The sequence below is a fragment of the Hydra vulgaris genome, chromosome 12, assembly GCF_038396675.1.
Source record: "Hydra vulgaris chromosome 12, alternate assembly HydraT2T_AEP".
Lineage (NCBI taxonomy): Eukaryota > Metazoa > Cnidaria > Hydrozoa > Anthoathecata > Hydridae > Hydra > Hydra vulgaris.
In genome coordinates, this window is record NC_088931.1 from 78,482,520 (window position 1) to 78,506,881 (window position 24,362).

Here is a 24,362-nt window from a genome sequence, read left to right on the forward strand (position 1 = left end):
ATTAACATATATATATATATATATATATATATATATATATATATATATATATATATATATATATATATATATATATATATATATATATATATATATATATATATATATATATATATATATATATATATATAAATCACTTTTGGTGGAATTGACAATAAAATTAAAAATAATATATTGGCCTTTAATGAAACATGAATCTCAAAACACGTTTAAGTTTAAAAAAATGTAATTAAAAAAAAAATCTTATTAGACATTAATCTGCTTCGATAATTCAATATAATAGTATTACAAGTTTTACATTTTTGCTTCCCAAAAGTGAAATTTCCGCGTTAGCTTTGAGCTAGTTATCATTGCCGTTTAAAAAGTGTGTTAAAAAGAAAAAAGTGTAGTTAGACTTAGTAATTAAATCAACGTTGTTAATATAACAACAATATTTTGCGTTTATTTGATTTAATATTTATCTTAACGTTACTTTCCATTGGAACACGGAGTCGTATTACAACAACGGGAGTGACGAATCGGGTATAAGAAGTTTAATAATTATGTATTACTAAATATATATATATATATATATATATATATATATATATATATATATATATATATATATATATATATATATATATATATATATGAAGACTACAGGGGAAAAAAGGTTCATGTCACATATTTCCACTTTTGAAATAAATCAAATTTTGTCTTTGAAAGTCGCTATGTTTGTACTTGTTTTATTTTCTTTGGATGTTTCTGTAGCATTACATAGACCTTTTTGGGTTTGGATTTTACTATTTTGCTAAGCTTCAGGCTTAATTTTAGTAGGGACATAACTCAAATAATTGGAAAATGTGACATGTGCTCTTATTCTCCTGTGGTCTTTATATGTATATATATGTATATTTGTGTGTGTGTATATATATATATATATATATATATATATGTATATACACATATATATATATATATATATATATATATATATATATATATATATATATATATATATATATATATATCAATATTGCAGATATTATATTTCTGGTAAATATATTGTTTTTTGTTATTGTTGTTGTTGTGGTTATATATATATTATTTATATATATATTATATATTTATATTATATATATATATATATGTATACATAAATATATATATATGTATATATATATATATATATATATATATATATATATATATATATATATATATATATATATATATATATATATATATATATATATATATAGTTATATATATATATAGTTATATATATATATATATATATATATATATATATATATATATATATATATATATATATATATATATATATATATATATATATATATATATATATATATATATATATATATAGTTATACATATACATACATATTTTATATATGCGCACACATGTATATTTGTATATGTATATATATAGGGTGACCAGATGTACTCTTTTTTAGTGTATTTTACTCTTTTTGAAATAAAATCTTTTATACTCTTTTTCTGAAAACCACTTAGTATACTCTTTTTTTTTATATAATAATAAAAAAATTTTGCTTTTTGAAATGGGTTATTTAGGAATTTGACATTAGCAAAAATTGTCATAAAATGAGTTAAAATTCTTATTTTTAAAAATCGACTATAAAAAACAATAGAAAGTTAGTTGAAATTGATAACTGCAGATCTTTTTAAACAGGTGCATGGTTGAGGAGGTGATTTTATTCACTGAAATTATTTATGAATTATAGTGTCTTGATTCTGACATTTCTTTTGACTAGATTATTACAAGAGTATAAACAAATTTAAGTTTGATGAATCTATATCTCAGCCATGAGATTTTAATGGTTGTTTTTTAACATTTAACATTTTTTAACATTTAACATTTTAATGGTTGTTTTTTGTTTAACACAAATCTAAACTTGTGAACATGCTGTAATCAAGTTGGTTTATTTTCTTAATGTATTTTTTTGATATTATTACCTATTCCTCTTATAAGTTATAATGAGAGTTTTGACTCTTATTGTTTCATTAAAACTGGTTTAAATAACATCCTAAAAGGCTGGATCTGTTTCTATAATTTTTAGATGGGATACCTTTTTTAATATGTAAACAATACCAATGTAGTAGCTTCAGCAGCTGGAAATTCTTGTTACATTTGTATTTACTGTAAAATTAACTAATGCAGGATGTAAATATTTCTTTATCTTTGTCAATATTGGATTGAGGAAAAATGCCTTTTGAAATATACTACAGTTGAGAGTGTAGTAATGAAAGTAAAATTATCACTAAACAATCTGGCAATTGCATACTGCATTCAATTTCCCCTTGTTCATCAGAAGAAAGTGACAGTATTTTGAGATAGTAAACATTATTTTCTAAGGTTTTGCTACATTTTCCCCATAAAAGTCATTGTAAAACTTGGCCATTAGGCCCCATAGCCAATAAAATCTTCAAATGACACTTTCTTTATTTCCCAGAAATTTTTAAGAAACTCTTAGTCAGATCAATTACTTCATCAGTTTTATAATATCTCTCTACTTTTCTTAGTTTTCTCTCTATATAATTCCAAAACTATGGTCATTATGCATAAATGAATGTCCCCTAACAAGAAATACATAATTTATTTTGTCAAATCTTTTAGTTTTACAAAGAGCCATTGTAAACATAGTCAAATGTATAGAGATATAACTATTTTCATATAACAGATTAAAAAAAAAAAAAAAAGGAATCAGTTAAAAAATGATTGTGCAAAAAGTGACTGATAAAGCTGATGCCAATTAATATGTACATCACTAATTTATACATATATGAACTGCTAACTGCAGAAAAGTAACTAGTCTTCAAAACTAACAAATTCCCCTTTTAGCACAAATCACTTCAAAATGGGTTAACGCATCATGTAATGCTACAAGGGAGTATCTGTCAAAACATCCAGGGCTTGTTGTAAATAATAGTTCTAAAGTACTGTTTACTGTTAAAATAAAGTAAACTTTCACAACTGTTCACCCCCTGAGAATTACCGAAAAGTTTTATTACTTACTACCAGTCAGCCTAAGAACCACTAGATTGAGTTTTAGAGCTCTACCCTACAGAAACTAATCTAATAGTATCTATTAAAAAATATCAGAAAGAGTTATATAGCCACTATCAAAGAGGCACAAGCAAAAATCCATGTTGAAAGGATAAGTAGAAAGTAATGTAACACAGGTTTAAATCTACAATAGCCTATTATGTAAAGAAGGGGTGCAAGAATAGTCAATTTAAATTTTTCACTTGCCTAGGAGACTTTTTACAAGAGATGCTAACATCTTCCCAAGTATTTTTATCACTTTTTCTAATCTCTGTCTAAGTTTATGGCTCCTTTTCTTGTTTCATTAGAGTCATACCTCTTATCCATCTGATCATCATCTTCACTTTTAGCAAATGCTACACCATATAAATAATAAATTTTATAAACAAATAAATAAATAGAAAACATATTTGTTTGCTATTTGTTAATTTTATAAATTAATACAAACTGAATGCACACCAGGTGCACTACCTACTTTTACATACCGTTTTGGATGAAGTTGACAAAACTTTTTATGTTATTTCATTTATCAAAATTAATAAAATGAATTTGCATTGTATTCAATAACTTAAAATAAAGATTGCATCATCATAAAATGAAGTAATCTAAGCCACTATTTTTTTAACCCAACTTAAAAACAATTAATTTTTAATTTATTTTTAAATTCCTTTTTTGAAAAAGAATAATTAAACAAATTTTTACATTAAAATGTTCATCAGTTTCAAAGATATTGACTATATAACAAATTCAAAATGGCCAATTCTGAATTTCAGAATCCTATTATGATAGAAAGTTTAAGTTCAGATATCTCAGCAGCTACAATACACCCCAAAATTATTTTGTCTGTATTTCTTCTTATATTGAAGATACATTCCTAAAAGTTTCAAGTGTTGAATTTACTGGACACCCGGTCAATTTTCAGTTTTTAAATGGACCTAATTTTACCATTTTAAGGCTGGAGGCTTTTTTTGGAGGGTATAACTTCTCTAATTTTGAATCTAATGTTACAAAACTTATCATAATCGTAAATGATGACTACCACCTATATTCTCACAAAATAACATAATTTTCACATTTGCTTGTGTATTCTGCCTTCATTTGCTTTAAAAATATTGAAATTATTTCTATTGAATTTTTGAATTTTAGAATGCTTCAAGATAATGCAGACCTTTGTGTAAGGCGTGCAGTCGCATGCCTTATATGACCACGCATATAGTTCTTTGTTTTGACAACTTGACCACGGCTATTTGCAAGTTTTGATAATTAGTGCATTTAAAAAATGCCTTCACACACACACCCACTCCCACTTTTTTTTTAGAAATTTTAGATTAGATTATTGTAATTACTTTAATATCTTATATTTACGATTTCTTTTTTCAGTAACAATATTTGATGCAAGCCAAGGAACAAAACAGATGTGTCTGAAATTTTTTTAAATCTATTTGTAAAAAAATATTTCTGTATTTGTAATGTAACAAATTTTTTTAAGTAATATAAAGACATAAATGCTAATAAAATTTTTAAACATTTTATTTTGTATTACATTCCGTATTACATTGAAAATTAGACAAACTTAAGGAAACAATTTCAACTAAGCTTCCAATTGTGTTTAATATCTTTTTAAAATAAAGGATGCGATTTTTAAATTAATTCCTTTAATAATTACAATTAACCTGCTACAAAATTTCCCAAATATTTAAAGAAATGAGTACAAAAGCTATCAAAAAGTCATTACAAACTGTTTTATTATGGAAATATAATTTCCTTGGTGATGAAGTCATAAATGATAACGGTGTTGACACTAAGAAGATATGGTGTAAAATATATTCTAAACATGAAAGTGACACTGGCGTGAAGATATGGTGTAAAATATGTTCTAAGCATGAAAATATAAATCTAGGCAAATCTTCTATATTTGGGTGTGCTAAAAAATCTATTAACACTTTTACAAAAGAAACTAATTTTGTAACACATCAGGTATAATTTATTGATATATATTTAATTATATAGAATATAAGAATATAAAATACAAGAGATTTGTAATGTTATTTATATATTTAAGACTTTATAAATCTAAAACATATACCTTGAAATGTTGTTATTTGTTTTGTTTATAATCTAGTTTAAGAGACATTTGTCAACAGTATCACATAAAGAAGCGGCGTGATTAGAAGAACTTGTTTAATCTCCTTTGAAGTGACCAAAAACTAATATCATTTGGTCATCAATAAGCAAAGATATCACTGAAGCCTATTTAAAGTTGGCTTTTGAATTGGGTTTACATCCAGCTTTTTTTTTTTTTTTTTTTTCAATTCACCTCCCCAAGGCCGAGAAGGCCACTACAGATGAGGAGGCTACTTGTGGTTATAACCCTTTCTCAACTCTTTAACTCCAAAACACAAACCTTGATGAACAAGGCCACTGCGCGGAGAAACAAGTTGAGTGCGGTACTACCAGGGACGTGGCGGGAATCGAATTCGGAACCTCTCGCTTATGAAGCGAGCGCTCTACCACTACACTACTACCGCATATGTAGCTATGCTGCATAGTAATTTTTAAGTTTTTGTTAAGGTTCAATGTGACAAATACATTATATTTTAGCTGTGTATCACTTTCTGAAAATAAAGTTACTGCATTTCAATAACATTAATTTTTAATTTTCTCTATTTTTTTTTAGTCAGAAAGTTTATACATTGCATTGCTCAGACAATAACAGAAAAAATAGCAGCTATTATTGTTAAGGAGTCATTTTTGTCTTTCCTTTCAGATGGTAGTCAAGCACCAAAAAAGAGGCAGTGATAAAAAAGCAATACTAATTGTCCATGTTATTCTTTTGTTGCACTATGCAATATAGCTGATTTCGGAGGGGGAAATGCTAATTCCTTAAAATTAGCATTAGACTGTTTTTATCGAAAACAGTATTACAAAATATAAAATTCTCTTATCAATTAATGATTACTGTACAAAATTGATTTCTGCAACAGCTGATGGAGTAAATGTCAATATGTGGACTTATACTGGAGCGTCAACTCAGTTAAAACAAACTCGCCCTTGGTTAATTAATATCTACTGTGTTAATCACCAACTAGACCTTGCCACTAAAGATGCTATAAAGCAATTTAAAGAATTTATGCAATGTGATCACTTTTATACAACTCTATTCTACCTTTTGAGAAACCCTGGTAAACTTAAGGAGTCCTGTAAACATGCTGCTGCTGCCTTGTCAATTCAGTATTATACACTTAGTAAAATTACAGGAACTTGATTTACTGCGCTTTGTCAAAAGGATTTTACAAAGCTATTACATAATTGGCTGTCATATTTAGTTGCCCGACCAAATGGTCTTGTAAGCAAACAAGGATATCGAGCTGAAACAAGAGCGGAAATCTATCGGGTTCAGATGAAAACGAAGGACTGCTTAAAAAATTTACTAACTATGTTCTTATGCAAAATTGGTGCATACGTTAATTTGGTTGATGCAATGAATAATTTTTGAAAAAAATGTTTTGCTGGCGCACAAAGTATACCCCAACATTGTCTAAACAATAACTCCTTTGACGACACTAATATCAGAGGGAGCTGATAAAGCATTTTGTAGTTCAACAAGAAAATTTGTAATAAAAGAAAAACATGGCGTTGTTTCCATTGATCTGGTTATTTAATGGCAAACCACAAAAAGAAAAAAAGAAAAAACAAGAAATACCTTGACATCAAGCTTGATGGTGTGATTCACCCTATACATGAGGATGTTAAAAGAGAGTTACAGATTCGTAAAGATCTTAAAAGAGAGTTACAGCTTCGTAAAGTTTGCTGGAAATATTACAAGATGCTATAAATAAATATTTATTAAAAAACAGAAGACTAAAATTTCCAATTAAATCAGAACTTAACATTGCTGCAAATCATGCAAAAAATATAAATGATGCTCCTATAACCATTCAGTTTGACATCAGTATGTCTGAATATGAACTATCGGGTTCAGATGAAGACAAAAAAGATGCTAGCGAAAATGATGATAGCTCAAATGGTGTTAAAGAACATGGTGAAATGCAATTAGCAATTCATAAACTCTTGGCGTTAGATGAACAAGTAGAAGAATTTAGTGATGATGATAGTTGTTCTACTGATAGTAGTGAATGTAGCTAAATAATTTAGATTTCTTTATTTGTATTTATGACTTTTTATTACTTTACAAAATTTGTTTCATTACAAATACATAAATATTTTTTACAAATAGATTTAAAAACACATCTGTTTCGCTCCTTACCTTGCATCGAATATTGTTGCTGAAAAAAGAACTGTAAATATAAGAAATTAAAATAATTACAATAAGCTTTAAATAACCGCATCTGCAAACCATTTTTTATCTGATTACATCTGATATAACTACAATTTATGTTAAACAAACTAACTCAGCAAAATGCTTTATTAAGCAACAAACTTAAGAATAAATTAATGTTACAAATTTTATTAATTAAATATTACTAATTTTTTGAACTCTTTTTTAATATTGTGTATTTCAGAAAAGTTTTTAAAATGTGCAAAACTTCTGATAATTTACCAGTTAACCAGTAATAGATTATTTTGTTACCAAATTACAGATAATTAAAAAGTTCAATAATTTTGCAATCCCTATTTGCATTCATTTTAATAAAACAATACTTTTTTTTTTTTTAATTTAAAATATTGGTTTGTTTTATCAATTAATAATTTTATTAATATTTTCAATTATTTGTTTCACTGGTTATGAGTATGAAATTTTGTTATTAATTTTTTTTTTCAGTCCCCAATAAATATTATATATATTATTAGTTGAAAATGAAGGTGCTGGGTTTAGTATTTCATTTTATTTGTTTTATTTCAGGTATGCTTTTATTATCTTACATATTAAATATGTATTAAATATTACTGTTGGAAATATTTTAAACTAAAAAGTTTATAATTACTTCTATGTTTAATATGTTAATATATAATAAATTTGTAATAAATTTATGTTTATATAGTATTTTGAGTCTAATACTAATTTAAATTTATATTTAAATTATTATTTTGAGTCTCACACATTTTGAAAAAAAGTTTTGTCTTTAAGGGATCACAAAGTACCGAGACAAGTTGTGTTTATTTTAAAGAGAATGATTAAAAAAATGTTTGGGCAGAATTTTTTTAAGTAAAACAAAATAATGTATACCAACAAAAACAAACTTTGTTGTTTTACTTGAAGCCCCCCATCTCAACAGTAGCAATTCTCTCTAAGTCTTTAAAATATACGCCACAATCTACAAACTTTATAATTTATTCAAGCGCATTTAATTCCAAAAGTTTTAGTAAATGACATCAATAATAAAAATAATAAAATTAAGATTTTTATATTACACTCTTAAATAAAATAAGTATATAAGAAAGGCGTTGATCACCTCATTATATATTCTGAATCTTTTTTTCTTTTTATGTAAATAATGTGAACTTTTTTTAGTTTATCTAAGTTGTTTATTGCTATGAAGTTTTTGTTCTCCTATCAAAATGACATTTTACAAAATTTTTAATTTTTAATTAATAAATAATTTTGTTAAACGACATCATTTATTAGAGATAATAGCCGAATTCTTTAATTTATAGTTAGAAAATACTAATAAGTATGTCAATTAGCTGAAAATTGATAAATTTTTATGATTTGCATATAAATATTAAGGTAATTTTTTATTTTACATTTGGATCTTGATAACTAAACGATTAAAATGTCGGCAACTCCATACCAATTCGAACATCTTAAAAAAAAGTCAAAAACAACCTGTATGGATAGAAGAGACAAAATAGATGACATTCGTATCAACTATAAAAATTTGAATTTTGATATTGTTAAAATGTCAAGGTTAAGCCATTTAAGTGTTGGCGCTAAAGCCGTTTAAGTGTTGGTGTTGAAATAAAGGAAATAAATATTGCCTCAGGTATTACCAATTAAGTAACATTCTTTAAAATATAAACTGATGTTCGCAGTATTAATAATAGTTATAATAACAAACAGTAACTTTTTTGTACATAATAGCTATGTAAAGTAAAAAAAAGTTGTTTTTCTTAAAGATCATTAATGTATAACTTCTTAAAGATCATTAATGCATAGTTGAAGAGGCATGGAAGTACATTGAAGGGTTTAAGTTTTAAAATTAAAAAAAAACTGCTATTATCATAGCTGCAAACTTTAAAAAATGTTATTTGCACTAACATCTTTGTTTAATGATATAAATAAATATACATACATACATATATAGGAAATATGTATATTTACAGCCAGGGGCTATTTTAGACTATTTTCAACAGTGCCAATCATATTTGGGCGCTGCCCAAATTCAAACTTAAGGACCTTTTTATTTTTACTTGAAAATGGATTGCTTTCTTTGTCTTTATAACTAAATAACATGTTTTTGTTTTGTTTTGTTCTTGATTACAATATTTGTTAAAAAATAAGATAAATTTTTTTAGAAAATTAAAAGTTAAACCGCGTACCAAAAAAAATACCAAATATAAAGTAATAAGTAAAATACCAAATAACAAATAGTAAGCAATTAGTTAAAAATACCAAGAATGCAAAGAATCTGTAACAAGATTGGACATATTATCGCTCAAAACCGCTAAAAAACACTGCTTTAAAAATGTGTTTATAAAAACCTATAAATAAAAACCGAAAAATAAAAAGTATAAAAAACAAATACAGTTATAATATTAAAACATGAAAAAAAATATAAAATTATACAATTAAATATAAAATTAATGAATGAATATATAATAACTAAAAAATAAATAGTGCCCATACATTATTAAATATTTCTCATAAAAAAAGGGCTGCTACTAAAACATTGCTACCTACATTTGATGTAAACATTACCAATTACATTGTATCATCAGATAGTGATTTGTACTGAAATCGCAGAACTTATGACTGACACGAAGCACCAAAAATTTAATGCGGAAATTCAACGTCAACAAATGCAAAGAAAGTGTTTCTAACTTTTTAACAGTCTCTTTAAATGATGTGAAAGACAATGGTTTTGTTCAATCAGCATCAAGTGAGTTTTATTAGTGAAAACACAAAAAAATGTAGCGGTATAAAATACAATGATTGCCATTGATTAGTTTTCGAGAAAGAGTTTACGAAAATTTTGTCGCTGTAGGTGCTCTAGTTGACATCGAGGAAGTTCAAAATAATAGATACATTTAAAAATAAATTGTCTGAATATTTTCAAAATATTCTGACAATTTATTTTAGAAGATCTTACTCTACAGATGTTAATGCTTTCATGCAATCATTTCCATTGAAATGACCACCATGGAAAGGCTGGATGGGAATGTGAAGTGACGAGGGCCATTCCTTGGCTTTGGGCTAAAGATTACAAAGAGTTTTGATCAAGTGATTTACCACACCAAGTTGCAATTGAAACTCCATGGGTTGGATAGCCTCAAGGACAAGCTTGTCATCTGGAAAACCGAGTATTGGCAAGTGAACAACATTTTTGAAGTCCTTTGATTTTCTCAAATCTCCTCCTGCTCTGATGAATTTGGAGTGTTGTCTTCTGATCTCACCAAAAGTTCTCAGGTGGCCATAGTTTTAGAGATTTAGTGATGAGGCATCACACCAACAACATGGATGCTTGCTGCTGTGAGACTGTATTCCACATAAAATGTTTGCCAGCTTGAGATTGCAAGAAATGATAAGAGAATCTTTCTGAAATTCTTCTTGAACTTGAATGAGATTCAAAATAGCCTTCACATTATGGTAGCTCTCTGAAGTGTTTTGTGTAAGTGCTATCAGGATTTGTTGCTTTACTTGTTGCTTTGGTTGAGGGTTGAGACATCAGTTTATTAGTTTTCTGAACTAGGCTGTTTGGTGGCATTTCATCCTTCTCCAAATCAATGTGAGTGAAGCTTGCTTTCAGAATGGAGGCTCCTCCATCAATTCCCAACTTCAAAATGGCAGATTCTGTTAATTTTCGAGCTGATTTAAGGCTTTACTGAGACTACTGAGACTTTGGCAATGAACCACCTGACATGATTCCTTATTTTCTGCCAGAGTTATGCTGCTGACAATAAACTGATCATGAAGCTTTTGGGCAGCTTGAGCAAACTTTAGAGGGACACTTGGCTCCACCAATATTACAGGACTAATTTGATTCAGGGCTGAGTCAAGTTTTCGCATTCCATTGTTGGACAGTCCAGTATTCTGCTGTATTTGAACCATATTTTCTGTTGTAAGAGGTTCTTTAAAGAGTTGCTGAGCTGATGATGGACCTAAACAAAAAAAAATAGAAAGTTCAAAATCAATCAAGTGATTAAACTAGATAAAGATTTGAGAATTTAATTTAGAACAAAATATAATAAGAATATTTTTTAAGTAAATTAAATTAAAATTAATTAAGAATATTGATGGAGCATTTTTAATTTATTTTAATTTTGCATCTCTCTATTTAGCCCTATTAAAATATTTGATTGACAAGTTCAAATGTTTTTTAAATTAAATTAACAATATAAAATCAACACACCATACCTCTTCTCATAGACAACATCTTTCCACTTGGCTGACTAAGGCTGATGGTTCCATTTGGAGAGGCACTTTTAGAAGCCAAAGCTGCTGATGCAACTTGCTCTGCTCCTAGGGGATCTGCAGTTGCAATTTTCCTCAGATTTTCATGGCAAGTTCCTAAAGTGCAGTTGTGAGGAAGCCCACGTCCAATAATTGACAAGCACTTTATACAACATTTTTCAGCACTTTGAGAAGCCTGCTGTGGGAGTTTGGGCTCTGAGACTTGGAATTTGCTGAATAGATAGCAATTTGCAGAGTAAACACTCATAAACATTAGAAAAACGAGTTGCAGGTTTGATTAAAATTGTCTTAAAGTGGTAAAGTTTTGGCACAATGTTTGTTTTACCATCGCAAAGCTTTCCAATCTGAGATCGGCATTATATACAAGTTGCTGAAGACACTCTCTCATCATTGAAATTGAGATCTTTCTGGATTTGTTAAAGGATTTTTGATTTGTAGTTTTCGGTCAGCTCTTGGTCACCTTTTTTCATGCAAATGACACAAACAGATTTTCTGCATTCTTCATGGGTCTTTGCACCCCAAATCTATAAAAACTGCGAGATATTCTTTAATCCAATGGCCTTTTTCCATAAATCTGCAGTAATTGGATCCAAAGGTAGTTTAAAGAAGGATATATGAGAAATGAATGCTTTTTTTGCCTTTTTATAGGGTTTACACTTTACCAATTTACAGACAGCTTTTTATTAATTAAAGCAATAATGTTTTATGGCAATAATTCAAGACAGATGGCAATTAAAATTGTTGCTGTTTTTAAGCGGGCGTTAAAAAAATATTATATTTTTTAACGCGCACCTAAAAACAACAACAATTTATTTGGCAAGTATTTTACATTTCTCTTGTCAAAAAACTAGCAAAATTCACGATGAAAGGTTTTTTGTTAAACAATTTCAATTTCAAAATTGGCTAGATAATACTACATTTTTTTTGCAATCTTTAACAGTAATTATTTAACTTTAAAAGTAGAATAAAATGAGCAATACATATAGAATAAATTTTATTAAATATATCTTGCTTGATTAAATAAGTATTTCAAGAATATATGTAAGCTGATGAAAAGTTTAGCAAATAATTGGTCATCCATATAGGTTGTCCTAACCAACATTTTAAGGAATTTTTTTTACATTAGTGTCCTCGTACTTTTGTAATTGACCCCCCGCCCTCCATCTCATATACGCTCTTTGCAGATCTCCTCTCCCCCACCCAAGCGTACATACTTTATGAACAATCCCTAAATGCTGTTAATTAAACTTTTATAAGGTTAAAAAATACAAAATAATTTTTTTAACTGAACCTTAATACAGATAATAATAATTTAATAACAATAAATATAACACAAAATTAATTTATATATTAAACAAGCTTAAAATGCCTGAAATATTTTATTAATATTTTTAATGCGAACTTCGTAAAAAAACAAAAAAATAATAATTTAAAATAACTAAAAAAATTCTATAGTAATTTATGCTTAAAAAACAACAACTTATATAATGACAAGAACAAGTTCTTTAATAATCTATAATGGAAAAAAAAATCTATAATTTGCTAACAAAAAATTATTAAGATTACTTATCAAAATTCTACAATGACGTCATTTACTAAAACTCTTTGGAATTAAATGCGCTTGAATAAATTATAAAGTCTGTAGATTGTGGCATATGTTTTAAAGACTTTGAGAGAATTGCTACTGTGGAGACGGCGAGCTTCAAATAAAACAACAAAGTTTGTTTTTGTTGGTATACAATTATTATTTTGTTTTTTCTGCCCAAACATTTTATTTAATCATTCTCTTTAAAATAAACACAACTTGTCTTGGCACTTTGGGATTCCTTTAAGCTCTTTTGTTATATGTTTGAAAATTTTTCTTTCTTATCGAACAAGGTTCTTTAAGATTTAAACTACGTAATTTGTCTTTCTTACTTAATTTTTATTTATTGTGGCTGACAAGTGGGTAATTCCATGTAAAATGTCCCAGAAATTTTTAAAAATATCACCCTATATCTCAGATTTTGCTAATTTTTATGCAGTTGCGAGTACTTAATAAAATAAGAGTTCCTTGAAAATTTTAGCCTCTGGCTCCAAGTAGATCCTGAAATATGACCATTTTACTTATAGCAGATACTGGCCAGCCCAATTTAAATAAATTTAGTAATAATTTAATTTTTTTATATACCTGATTTTGATGCTCAAGAAACCCATGTGGCCTTGATAATATCGAAAAAAAAAGTATTACACATCATTCTATATTCATTGGTCTTTCAAAAAATATAAAGATTTTGATCTGCAAATATATGGATTTCTATATATGGATAACGGAGCACTGTCCCCACTTTTTTGTAGCGGAGTATAGTAATTGATTATTCACTACCTATAGTGGAGTATAGTAATTGATTATTACCTACACAGACTAGCTGGAACTCTGAAACTTTTGGCATTTCTGTGGTGCCAATAATTGTGCATGTTAAAATTGTTTTCAGGGTCCAAGACACCAGGGGTGGGGGCTGGGTTATGGACCCACTTTTTTGTAGCGGAATCTTGTGATAGATTTTTCATTACTTTCTAGACAAACTGGAGCTCTGAAACTTTCTCAAAAATTTTTTTTTTTTTATATTTATAAAAAAATATATATAACTTTGAAAATATTGTCTTTTTTTTCTTTTGTTAATATGTTTTAAGAAAGTACATATATTTATATGATTTTTGATTTGCATTGACATGGATTAAAAACAGTTATCCATCTAAAATAATGATTTTAACAGAATTTTACATTGTATAATTAAAAACTTTTTGAATTGAATAGAAAACAGACAGAGAAACATTGAACTGTCAACAACAATTGAAGAATACAAATTGATGTTATCAAAGGTAAAAAACAAGTTAACAACTATTCCTACATTACAAAACGTCAAGCAAGATACCTAAGGCAACAAAAAAAAAAAATTTGGCGAAAGACTGCTGTACTGTCTTAGGTGATTTTGCAGAAAACTACACATTTGTAATTCAAGATAAAATCCAAAGTTAATATTGGTGCCAAAGTCAATGCATGTTACAATCTGTTGCCCTCTATTTATTAAACGAAAATGACCAGCTTAAAGAAAAATCATTTTGCTTCATATCAAAAGATAATGAGCATGACATTGGTTTTGTGTATGAAGTTCAGACACAAATAGTTGGTTATTTAAAGAATATCATCCTAATATTTCAAAGATTATTTATTTTTTAGATGGTTGTGCTGCACAGTATAAAAATCACAAAAACCTTTTTAATATCTGTCTCCATAAAGATGATTTTGATATTGGTGCAGATTAGACATTTTTGCTACAAGTTATAGTGAGTCACTATATGATGGTATTGGTGGCACTGTAAAACAATTAACTGCAAATGCAAGTCTATAAAGCCCTATAAATGACCAGATATTGAATTGTAATAAAATGCTCAACTGCTGTACAAAAAATATTAAAGGGATTATTTTTTTCAAAATTGAAAAAGAAAGACTGACAGAATTATGCACCACTTTGGAAAAATATTTTCACCTTAGTAGAACAACTCCTGGAATTAGGAGCTATCATCAATTTAACCCATAGTTTATAGATACTATTAGCTTTAAACGAACAAGTGAAGATTTCAACATAACAGGGGTGTTTTCTTTTTGTGATACTTAAAGCATTTACCCTAATCAGCAAAATAACATCAATAAATTGAAAATTAACATTAATACATTGAATTTGGTGAATTTGTTCTGTGTAAATATGGCGTTTCATTGGATTGGTATGATAAATGAAATTGACAGTATTGAGCAAGATATTATGGTAACGTTTATGCACCCGCCAGGTCCTTTTAACTTTTCTGACCATCTAGACCAGATGAGTGTAGGTTTTTAATTACCAACATAATTTGTACCATTAATGCACCTGTTACAACAACTGGACGTATGTATACTTTGACTGTTGATGCATCTCAGCAAATCCTAACACAATCTTGACACTTTATATTTTTGTATTTTATTTTGTAAATAATTAAATAAAACAGAAAAAGTACAAACCAAAAAAATTTTTGAAAACAATATTTTCAAAGTTATCTTTACATTATTAAAAAGGCATTTGAAAAAAAAAAAAGTTTAGAAAATAAGTGCGACATGGCCCCTCTGGTTGTCTGCACTGGAAACAATTTTAACATGCATTCATTAGGACTACACAAATGCTGAAATTTTTAGATTCCCAGTTTATCTGGAAGGTAGGAAAAATTCTATCACAAGATTCCACTACTAAAAATTGGGGCACTTGTCCCAGTCCCCCTAATGTCTTGGGATCTTAAAAGCAATTTTAACATGCATATTCATTGTTACTACAAAAATGTTAAAATTTTCAGAGCTGCACCTAGACTGGAAGGTAGTGAAAAATCAATTGCAATATTCTGCTAATATGGAAATCTATATACTTGCAAATCAAAATCTTTACATTTTTTGAAAGATCAATCATGTGAAAGGTTTTTTTTTTTTGATATCATCAAGGTCACATGGGTTTCTTGAGCATTAAAAACAGGTAGAGTAAAGTGGGGTAATTTCGCCACTTTAGAAATTTCACCACCAGTTGGTGTATATCTGCTTTTATAACTATAACTTTCCTCAGGAATAAGATTTTTTACAATTGTAATTTCTATTATAAGAAAAACAAATTTCTTATCAAATTATGTAAAAATAAATCTTCTTTTTGTGAAAACTTGAAAAGTAAATGAATTGACAAAAATAATCTATAAAAAAACAGGAAATATAAAATTCTCATAAAAATCAAATTATGTATTTCCATTCAAAATTTAAGTCTAAAATATTGGAAATTTTTCAAAGAATCTTTGTTTTGTTTTTTTCTTTCTAATTTTGAGTTATTACGGAAATACTAAATGGGGGAATTTTGCCACCTATTTATATTAAATTGAAATGCGCTTCAATTGGGTAATTGATATTATTTCCCTTCCTCTTGTTTTAGTAATTAATTTATCAGGTCATGTTGGTCTTATGCACTTTTGATTAGATAATTTAATTAATATGTCTAATTAAAATAATTTAGGAAAACAATTAATAAATAATGTAAAAAAATAATTAATATGCGCTTTGATTGGATAAATAATATCATCTCTATCTTCTTGTTTTGATAATTAATACAGGTACTTAATTTACAGGTACTTAATTTTTATTATTGGGTTTGTCACCCCCAAAAATAGCCAGGTACAAATTTATAAGTAAAAAAGTCAAATATTTTAAATATAAGTCAAATATTTCAAATATAAGTTATGTGACTTGAAACCTTTAAATAAAGCTGGAATTTGAGGGGACAAGAGGGGCCTGGCCAGTATCTGCTAAAAGTAAAACAGTCATATTTCAGGATCTTCTTGGAGCCAGAGGCCAAAAATTTCAAAGAATTCTTATTTTACTTATCACTCTAAACTGGATAAAAATCTGAGATGTATGGTGACATGACCTGGTCATTTGATATGGAATTACCCAAGTCTTTTTGAAAAAAATTATAAACTGTTATTGAGAATTCCTTCATGAAAAATCAGTACAGGCCTTGTTTTAAAGCATGTGCAGAGCGATTTATGTACGCCTTAAGTGATTTTTCTTAAGCAGTAAGTGATTTTAGTTGACTTTTTATCATTTTTTCAATTTTATTATTTTTATCAATTTTTATCATTTTTATCAATTTTATCATTTTTATCAAATTTATCAATTTTATCATTTTTATCAAAATCATTTTATCAATTTTATCAATGACTTTTTATCATTTTTTTAACTTTTAATTTATTCTATAAGCGGTAAGATAAAAGAAGTAATTAATTTTTATAAGAATCTCATTAACTTTTGAATGACTTTTATGTAAAAATATTTGTTACAAAATTTGAATGACGATTATATTAGATATAAGCGCTATTTACGAATAAAAGAAACTCAAATAAAGTTAAAAATTTATTTTTATTTTGTTTTTATTTTATTGTAATGATTGATTTTTTCGCTTGAAAAATGCTTATACTTTAAACTTGAAGCGAAGATCATATATATATATATATATATATATATATATATATATATATATATATATATATATATATATATATATATATATGTATATATATATATATATATATATATATATATATATATATATATATATATATATATTATTGATTGGTTGTTTATGTATTATATATATATATATGTATATATATATATATATATATATATATATATATATATATGTATATATATATATGTATAAATATATATATATACATATATATATATATATATATATATATATATATATATATATATATATATATATATATATATATATATATATATATATATATTATTGATTGGTTGTTTATGTATTATATTATATCAAAATAATACAAAAACTCTCGAATGTAAAACAGTGCTCAATATTACTTTAATAGAGTGATAAATATTTAAATTTTGTTTAAATGAAAAACAACATTCATACTACTTAAAGTTTTGTGCCATACACAGCAATCATCAATTTTGTGCCATACACGGCACTCAAAGTTTTTATCATCATTTTGTGCCATACATGCCAATCAAAGTTAGTTATAGCTGTATGCAAAACATAAAATCTATAATTAGTTCACATAACCACAAGATTTTACACAGTGATACAAATTTGAATGCAAGAACTTGCAACTGCATTACAATGAATGCTTGCCCATTGAACAATCAGTGTTTATTAGGTAATATTGTTTATCAGACTACTGTAATTGGTGAAAATCTTAATCCTAAAGAAAAATAAAAAATACATTTCGGCATCAGCAAGACACCATTCAAACTTAGATACCCAAGTCATTTAAAATCTTTTAATGCTGTGAAATACACAAATGATACTGAACTTTCTAAGGAGATTTGGAGTTTAAAAGAAAAAAAACATAAAGCACACAATAAAGTGGAAAGTTATAAAACACTGTAAACCTATTAAAACAACATCCAAAATTTGTAACCTTTGCCTTCATGAGAAATTTAAAATTTTATATCACGAAGAAAACAACCTGCTCAATAAAAAAGATAAAATATTATCTAAGTGTAGACATTCCAACAAGTTTCTACTGTCCTCTTTTGATATTGGAGACTAAATAGATACATCTATTTAGTCTCCGTTAGAAAATATATATGTTAGAAATATGTTAGAAAACGTTCTACCATAATTCATTTGTAAAAGAATTTTTAAACAGTTTTTTCTAACGGTTTTTTTTTAGTTAATAGCTGATGATTGCCGTGTATGGCACGAAACTTAAAGTACTATTAATAATGTTGTTTTTCATTTAAACAAAATTTAAATATATATGTTTTAGACCACTTGTATAATTAGACATATTTACAATTTTTTTCCTATGTGATTTTTTTAAAGCGTACTTAAGTTTAGTAATATATAAGAAAATATGAAAGAATATATTATTTTGAATAAATAAACAAAATTGATGAGGAAACATGAGGGATTTGTTTGTTTGTTTATTAAAACAATGTGTCATAACAACTCCATCCAAAACAGGATATTTGAAGAATGCTGTTACAGAAATAAGAGAAACTGGCTCCCTTGAAGATAGAAAGAAAAGTGGTAGACCTCCTAAGCTAACAAAAGATGACAATAAATATTAAAAAACCCTATCTTTAAGAAATACAAAAAAAGCATCAGCTGAGCTGGCAAAAGGCATTAACACAGCAACTGGGGAAAATGTCAGTTCTTCTTTTATTCGACGGCACCTACTTAAATCACGATTGAGAGGGTGTGTTGCAATTCGAAAACCATTATTACGGTGTGGCAATAAAGAAAAACGACTAAAATATGCAAAACAACACAAAGATTGGGCCCAGGAAATGTTTAATCAGGGTCTGTACACCGACGAGTCCAAATTCGAAATTTTTGGAACGAAAGGACGCTAATATGTTTGAAGAAGAATTGAAGAAGCCAATCAGCCTGAGTGTTTAAACCCTACTATTAAACACAGAGGAGGCTCTTTACAAGTTTGGGGGTGTTTATCTTAATCTAGAGTAGGTGATTTGATCAAAATAGGGGGGCGACTCATGGAACGATATGTGGATATCCTAAGGCACCATGCTGTATCATCTGGAGTGAGACTAATAGGTCATAATTTTATTCTGCAGCAGGACAATGACTAAAAAAATTGTTCCTGAGTGGCAAAAAATTATTTAAATGAAATGGCAGAGGAAGGAGTACTGGAATTGATGACCTGGCCTCCCTAGAGTCCAGTTTTGAATATAATTAAGCATATTTTGGATTAACTGGACAGAAAGAAGGTCGAACATGCTCCCTGGAATGCTGAAGAATGTTTTGAAGTACTTCAAAGAGAATGGCACAACATACCCCAGGATTTTATAACTAACTTGTATGAATCTATTCCCCTGTAAATAATGGCTGGGATTGAGGCAAAAGGAAGACATAGTAAATATTAAGATTTTTTTATGTAGTTTGACATTAAAAAGTTTGTAATTGTTCCATATTTTGTGTGAAATACACGTGTAATAATAAGTTTATAATTTAGAACTACAATCTTAAATATTAGAGAAGAATTCTCTAGGATTTTTTGAAAAAATGTACATATATATATATATATATATATATATATATATATATATATATATATATATATATATATATATATATCATCAATTTCGTGCCATACACGGCACTCAAAGTTTTTATCATCATTTTGTGCCATACATGCCAATCAAAGTTAGTTATAGCTGTATGCAAAACATAAAATCTATAATTAGTTCACATAACCACAAGATTTTACACAGTGATACAAATTTGAATGCAAGAACTTGCAACTGCATTACAATGAATGCTTGCCCATTGAACAATCAGTGTTTATTAGGTAATATTGTTTATCAGACTACTGTAATTGGTGAAAATCTTAATCCTAAAGAAAAATAAAAAATACATTTCGGCATCAGCAAGACACCATTCAAACTTAGATACCCAAGTCATTTAAAATCTTTTAATGCTGTGAAATACACAAATGATGTATATATGATAGTTAGTTAGTATATGATAAGTGTTTATCATCAAACAGTCTTTAATATTGAGTTGATCCCCCTTTGTTCTTGATGATCTGAGCAACGCGCTAGGCATACCCTGAATAAATTCGGCAGCAAGTCGTTTTATGTTTGTTTTACGTTTTACGTTTGTTTTATGTTTGTTTTACGTTTTACGTTTGTTATGGTGCCATACTTGTATCAAACGTTCAGATCACATTTGTTAGTGGAGGGCATCTTTAAAACTTCACACTTTAGTTCGTTCCACAATTCCTCTATTCGGTTGAGGTCGGGTCTGTTCCCCAGCCAGTCCAAAACAACTATGCCAAGAGCATGAAGCAAGGCCATTACTGATTTTGCTGTATGGCATGGAGCGCCATCCTGCATAAATATTCCTCTCCCTTGTCCACATCATTCACTTATTTGTGGATAAAGTCGATCTTGGATGATATTTCCGTATTGATCTTGTCTCATAGTACCTTCAACAATATGAAGCCGTCCTGTACTGAACACAGATATGCAACTCCACACCATAACTTTGTCAGCATGTTTCACTTTTGAAACTGTACAGGCCAGGAAATCATGTTTAGTGCAACGTCTACAAATAAAGGATACTTGTTCCAGCAAGAAAACAACTTATCCGAAAAGCAGAACTTAATTAAAGCTCTGCTTTTCGGATGAGTTGTCGATCAAAATCTGTCGATAACAGAAAGTAATTCCCAGTTGGTCTGTAGGCCAAGTATCCTTGTTCCACAAGCCTCCTCCTTGTTGTTCTACTACTGATGTTGATATCATAGAGTTGCCATTATCTTGTCAGCTCAGCAGAGGATGATTTGCGACTCATCTTACATAAAGATATGAGTTGATGATCATCACGAGCCGTTGTCTTCCTCATTCGTTTACGGTTTTTTCTATTCGAACTCAGAATATCATCATCAAATTCAAGTCTTTGTTTAATTCTACTGACAGAAGCTGGTGAAATGCTTAGTTTTGTTGCAATATCCTTATTTTTGATTGAAGAACACTGGAGCTTTAATTTCACATTTTCTACCAAGCTGAGATTGGAAACTTTTCTCATTGTATCAATTAACTTACAATTATTACAATAAAACTAATCTAATTACAATAATCTAAAGAAACAATAAAACTGTATCATACATTTACACAAATAAAGATTGCATACTAATTAACATCACCGTTCACTCATCAAACACATTTCGTACAATACTTATATTTACAAAATTCATGAATTTATATATAATATTCAAATTGTCACTAAGTAAACAAAATGTCACGTAAACAAACAAAATGGCGTGTTGCATAGATGTTTATTTGAATTTCAAAACCTATACACTTGGTTTTGTCATTTTTAACATATTTAATACATTTTAGGAGGCTATTTGGTCTATACTTGCTGAAATAGACAGAAATTGTACAAATTTCTGATTCATTGTCCAGCGCTGTACTTTTTCGCCCAGCGCGATACTTTGTGGTCGTAATACTGAAACACGTTATTAACGAGCGCGATTATGCGCTCTTGACATCAAGTCTTCAAGAGCGATATTCAGAATTGGAAATTGGCTGCCATGGGGCCATTCATAGATTACGTATGCAAGTATGGGGAGGGAGTCACTCAGAAGCATACCAGTTTGTACAAGGAAAAAAGTGGACAATTTTTTGTTTGAATTTTTTTCATCTGAAGTCTGGGAAATCAGACAAAAAAGCTTTGGTTTTTTAGTTAATGCATTTGTTTATCTACCGGAAAAAATATGTTGCTGCAGCTTTGATATTAAATGAAAACAATGAAATATCGCTATTTACTAAAATAATTAATTTAAAATAAATAATAGTTAAAAATAATTAAAAAAAAGAATAAAATATTTTTATATTTTTATTTACAAAAGATGTGTGAAAAATTAAAAACAATAAAGCAAAAGAATCTTACGTTTTTATAAAATCTTGTAGATTAAAACTTTTGATTTTTCAAAATTCAATAAAGTTTTAATTTTTTAATTTAAATTTTCTATTCTCATTGAGACGAAATGTTTTGAATATAGTAAACATTCCATTCTATATGTTAGCAGTAATGACTTCATAGCTTTTTATTCATTGTTTGTACAAAACAGAAATTTATACTGAATGTACCATTTAATTATTATCATGTGAATAATATTTTATATACTTAATTATATATTTAATAAATATATACAGGGCTCGAATAAAGTGATAGCAAATTGTGATATCTGGAAATGTTTCGGGTCTTTAAATTTTTAGCTTTTAAAAACTGTAAAACTGTTTTGATCACTAAACTCAATAGCTGTTATTCAATAAAAAGTATTTATGTTGATCTTGAATTATGATATAAATCTTATTGTAAAACCATATTATTACTATTATTTTTATTATTATTAAAGATTATGATTTAAATTTTAATATTTTAATTCATTTTATAAAATATCAGATAAAACTAGAAAAATAAAGCACAGTAAAACATGATATAATTATAAAAAAGCAACTGCTTATCGCTGCTTAACAGTCTAAAGGAATTTAGCTGTGATCAAATATTTTAAATAAAAGAAATTATTAAATGCAATACAAAATAATTTTATATCTTATTTAAATTTTATTCAACATTTTCTTATAAATTAAATGCTCGTAACTCTTTTGCAGATCTGTATAAAAATTAAAAGACAGAGGAGTTTAAAAATATATAAAAACTAATTTAAACTTTTTAAAGTTATTTTAAAACAAAACAAAAAAACTCTAATAACTTATTTTAAAATATATCTTTTTTATTATTATTTTTATTATTAAATAATTAATTTCTAATTGAAAATATTTAAATTTTTAAATGAATAATTCCTTAAACTTTCCCCCTAAACAAAAATCAATATTAATGATTCATAAATGCGCAAATAGCTTTAGCCTGATCTTTTATTGGTTGATTTTTAAATTACCGTGCAAATTTTTCAGACTTTTGGAAATAATTTTTGTCTTACAACTTTTTTTTTTTAATTTATAATCCCTAAATTACCTGGTGTTTAAAAAAACAATAATTAAAATATGTAAATTTTGATTGTTATTATTTTTGCAGTAGTAAATTTATTCCAAAAGTTTCAATTCAAAGTTATATAACACATATATTTGTTTACGTATTATTAATTGAAAATTTTTTAAAATTATTTTTAGTTGTGTTTAATTTTAACTTTTTTAATAAATAGACTTTAATATAAGCTTAACCGATTGGAAGATACCAGTAAAAATATTTAGTTTATTAACTTATATTTGACAAAAAATATTTGATATTCCAACGTCTTGGTGTTTTTGAATTTTAAATATAATAGTCATTAAATAATAGAATATGATCAAACCTGTACGAAATTGAAGGTTAAAGTGAAGTTTTAGTTTGATAAACTTTTTACGCTTGGCATTTACTTATAAGATATTTATAAATATTATGCTAGATATTCAGAAATATCATGTTAGATATTTAATTTTTTAACATTTAAGTTCAGAATTTTCATTGAAGTGTTGCATTTCATTGAAGTTTGGATATTTTATTACATGGACTTTTATGCAGTTCAAAGCAAAAGTTCTAATTAAGCGAAGTTTTTTGTCAGATGGAACCTTAAAAAACTA

At 27.3% G+C, this 24,362-nt stretch overlaps 1 protein-coding gene across 1 annotated transcript in view; it reads left to right on the forward strand.

Annotated features, from left to right (window-relative positions):
* Positions 1 to 461: 461 nt before the first annotated feature.
* Positions 462 to 24,362, forward strand: part of LOC100206790 (uncharacterized) — an 81,316-nt gene continuing 57,415 nt past the window's right edge. Inside the window, exons 1-2 of the mRNA XM_065814552.1 lie at positions 462 to 522; positions 7,856 to 7,936. Of these exons, the coding sequence (XP_065670624.1) occupies positions 7,891 to 7,936 (46 nt within the window). The 5' untranslated portion in view covers positions 462 to 522; positions 7,856 to 7,890. The remainder of the gene's footprint in view (positions 523 to 7,855; positions 7,937 to 24,362) is intronic.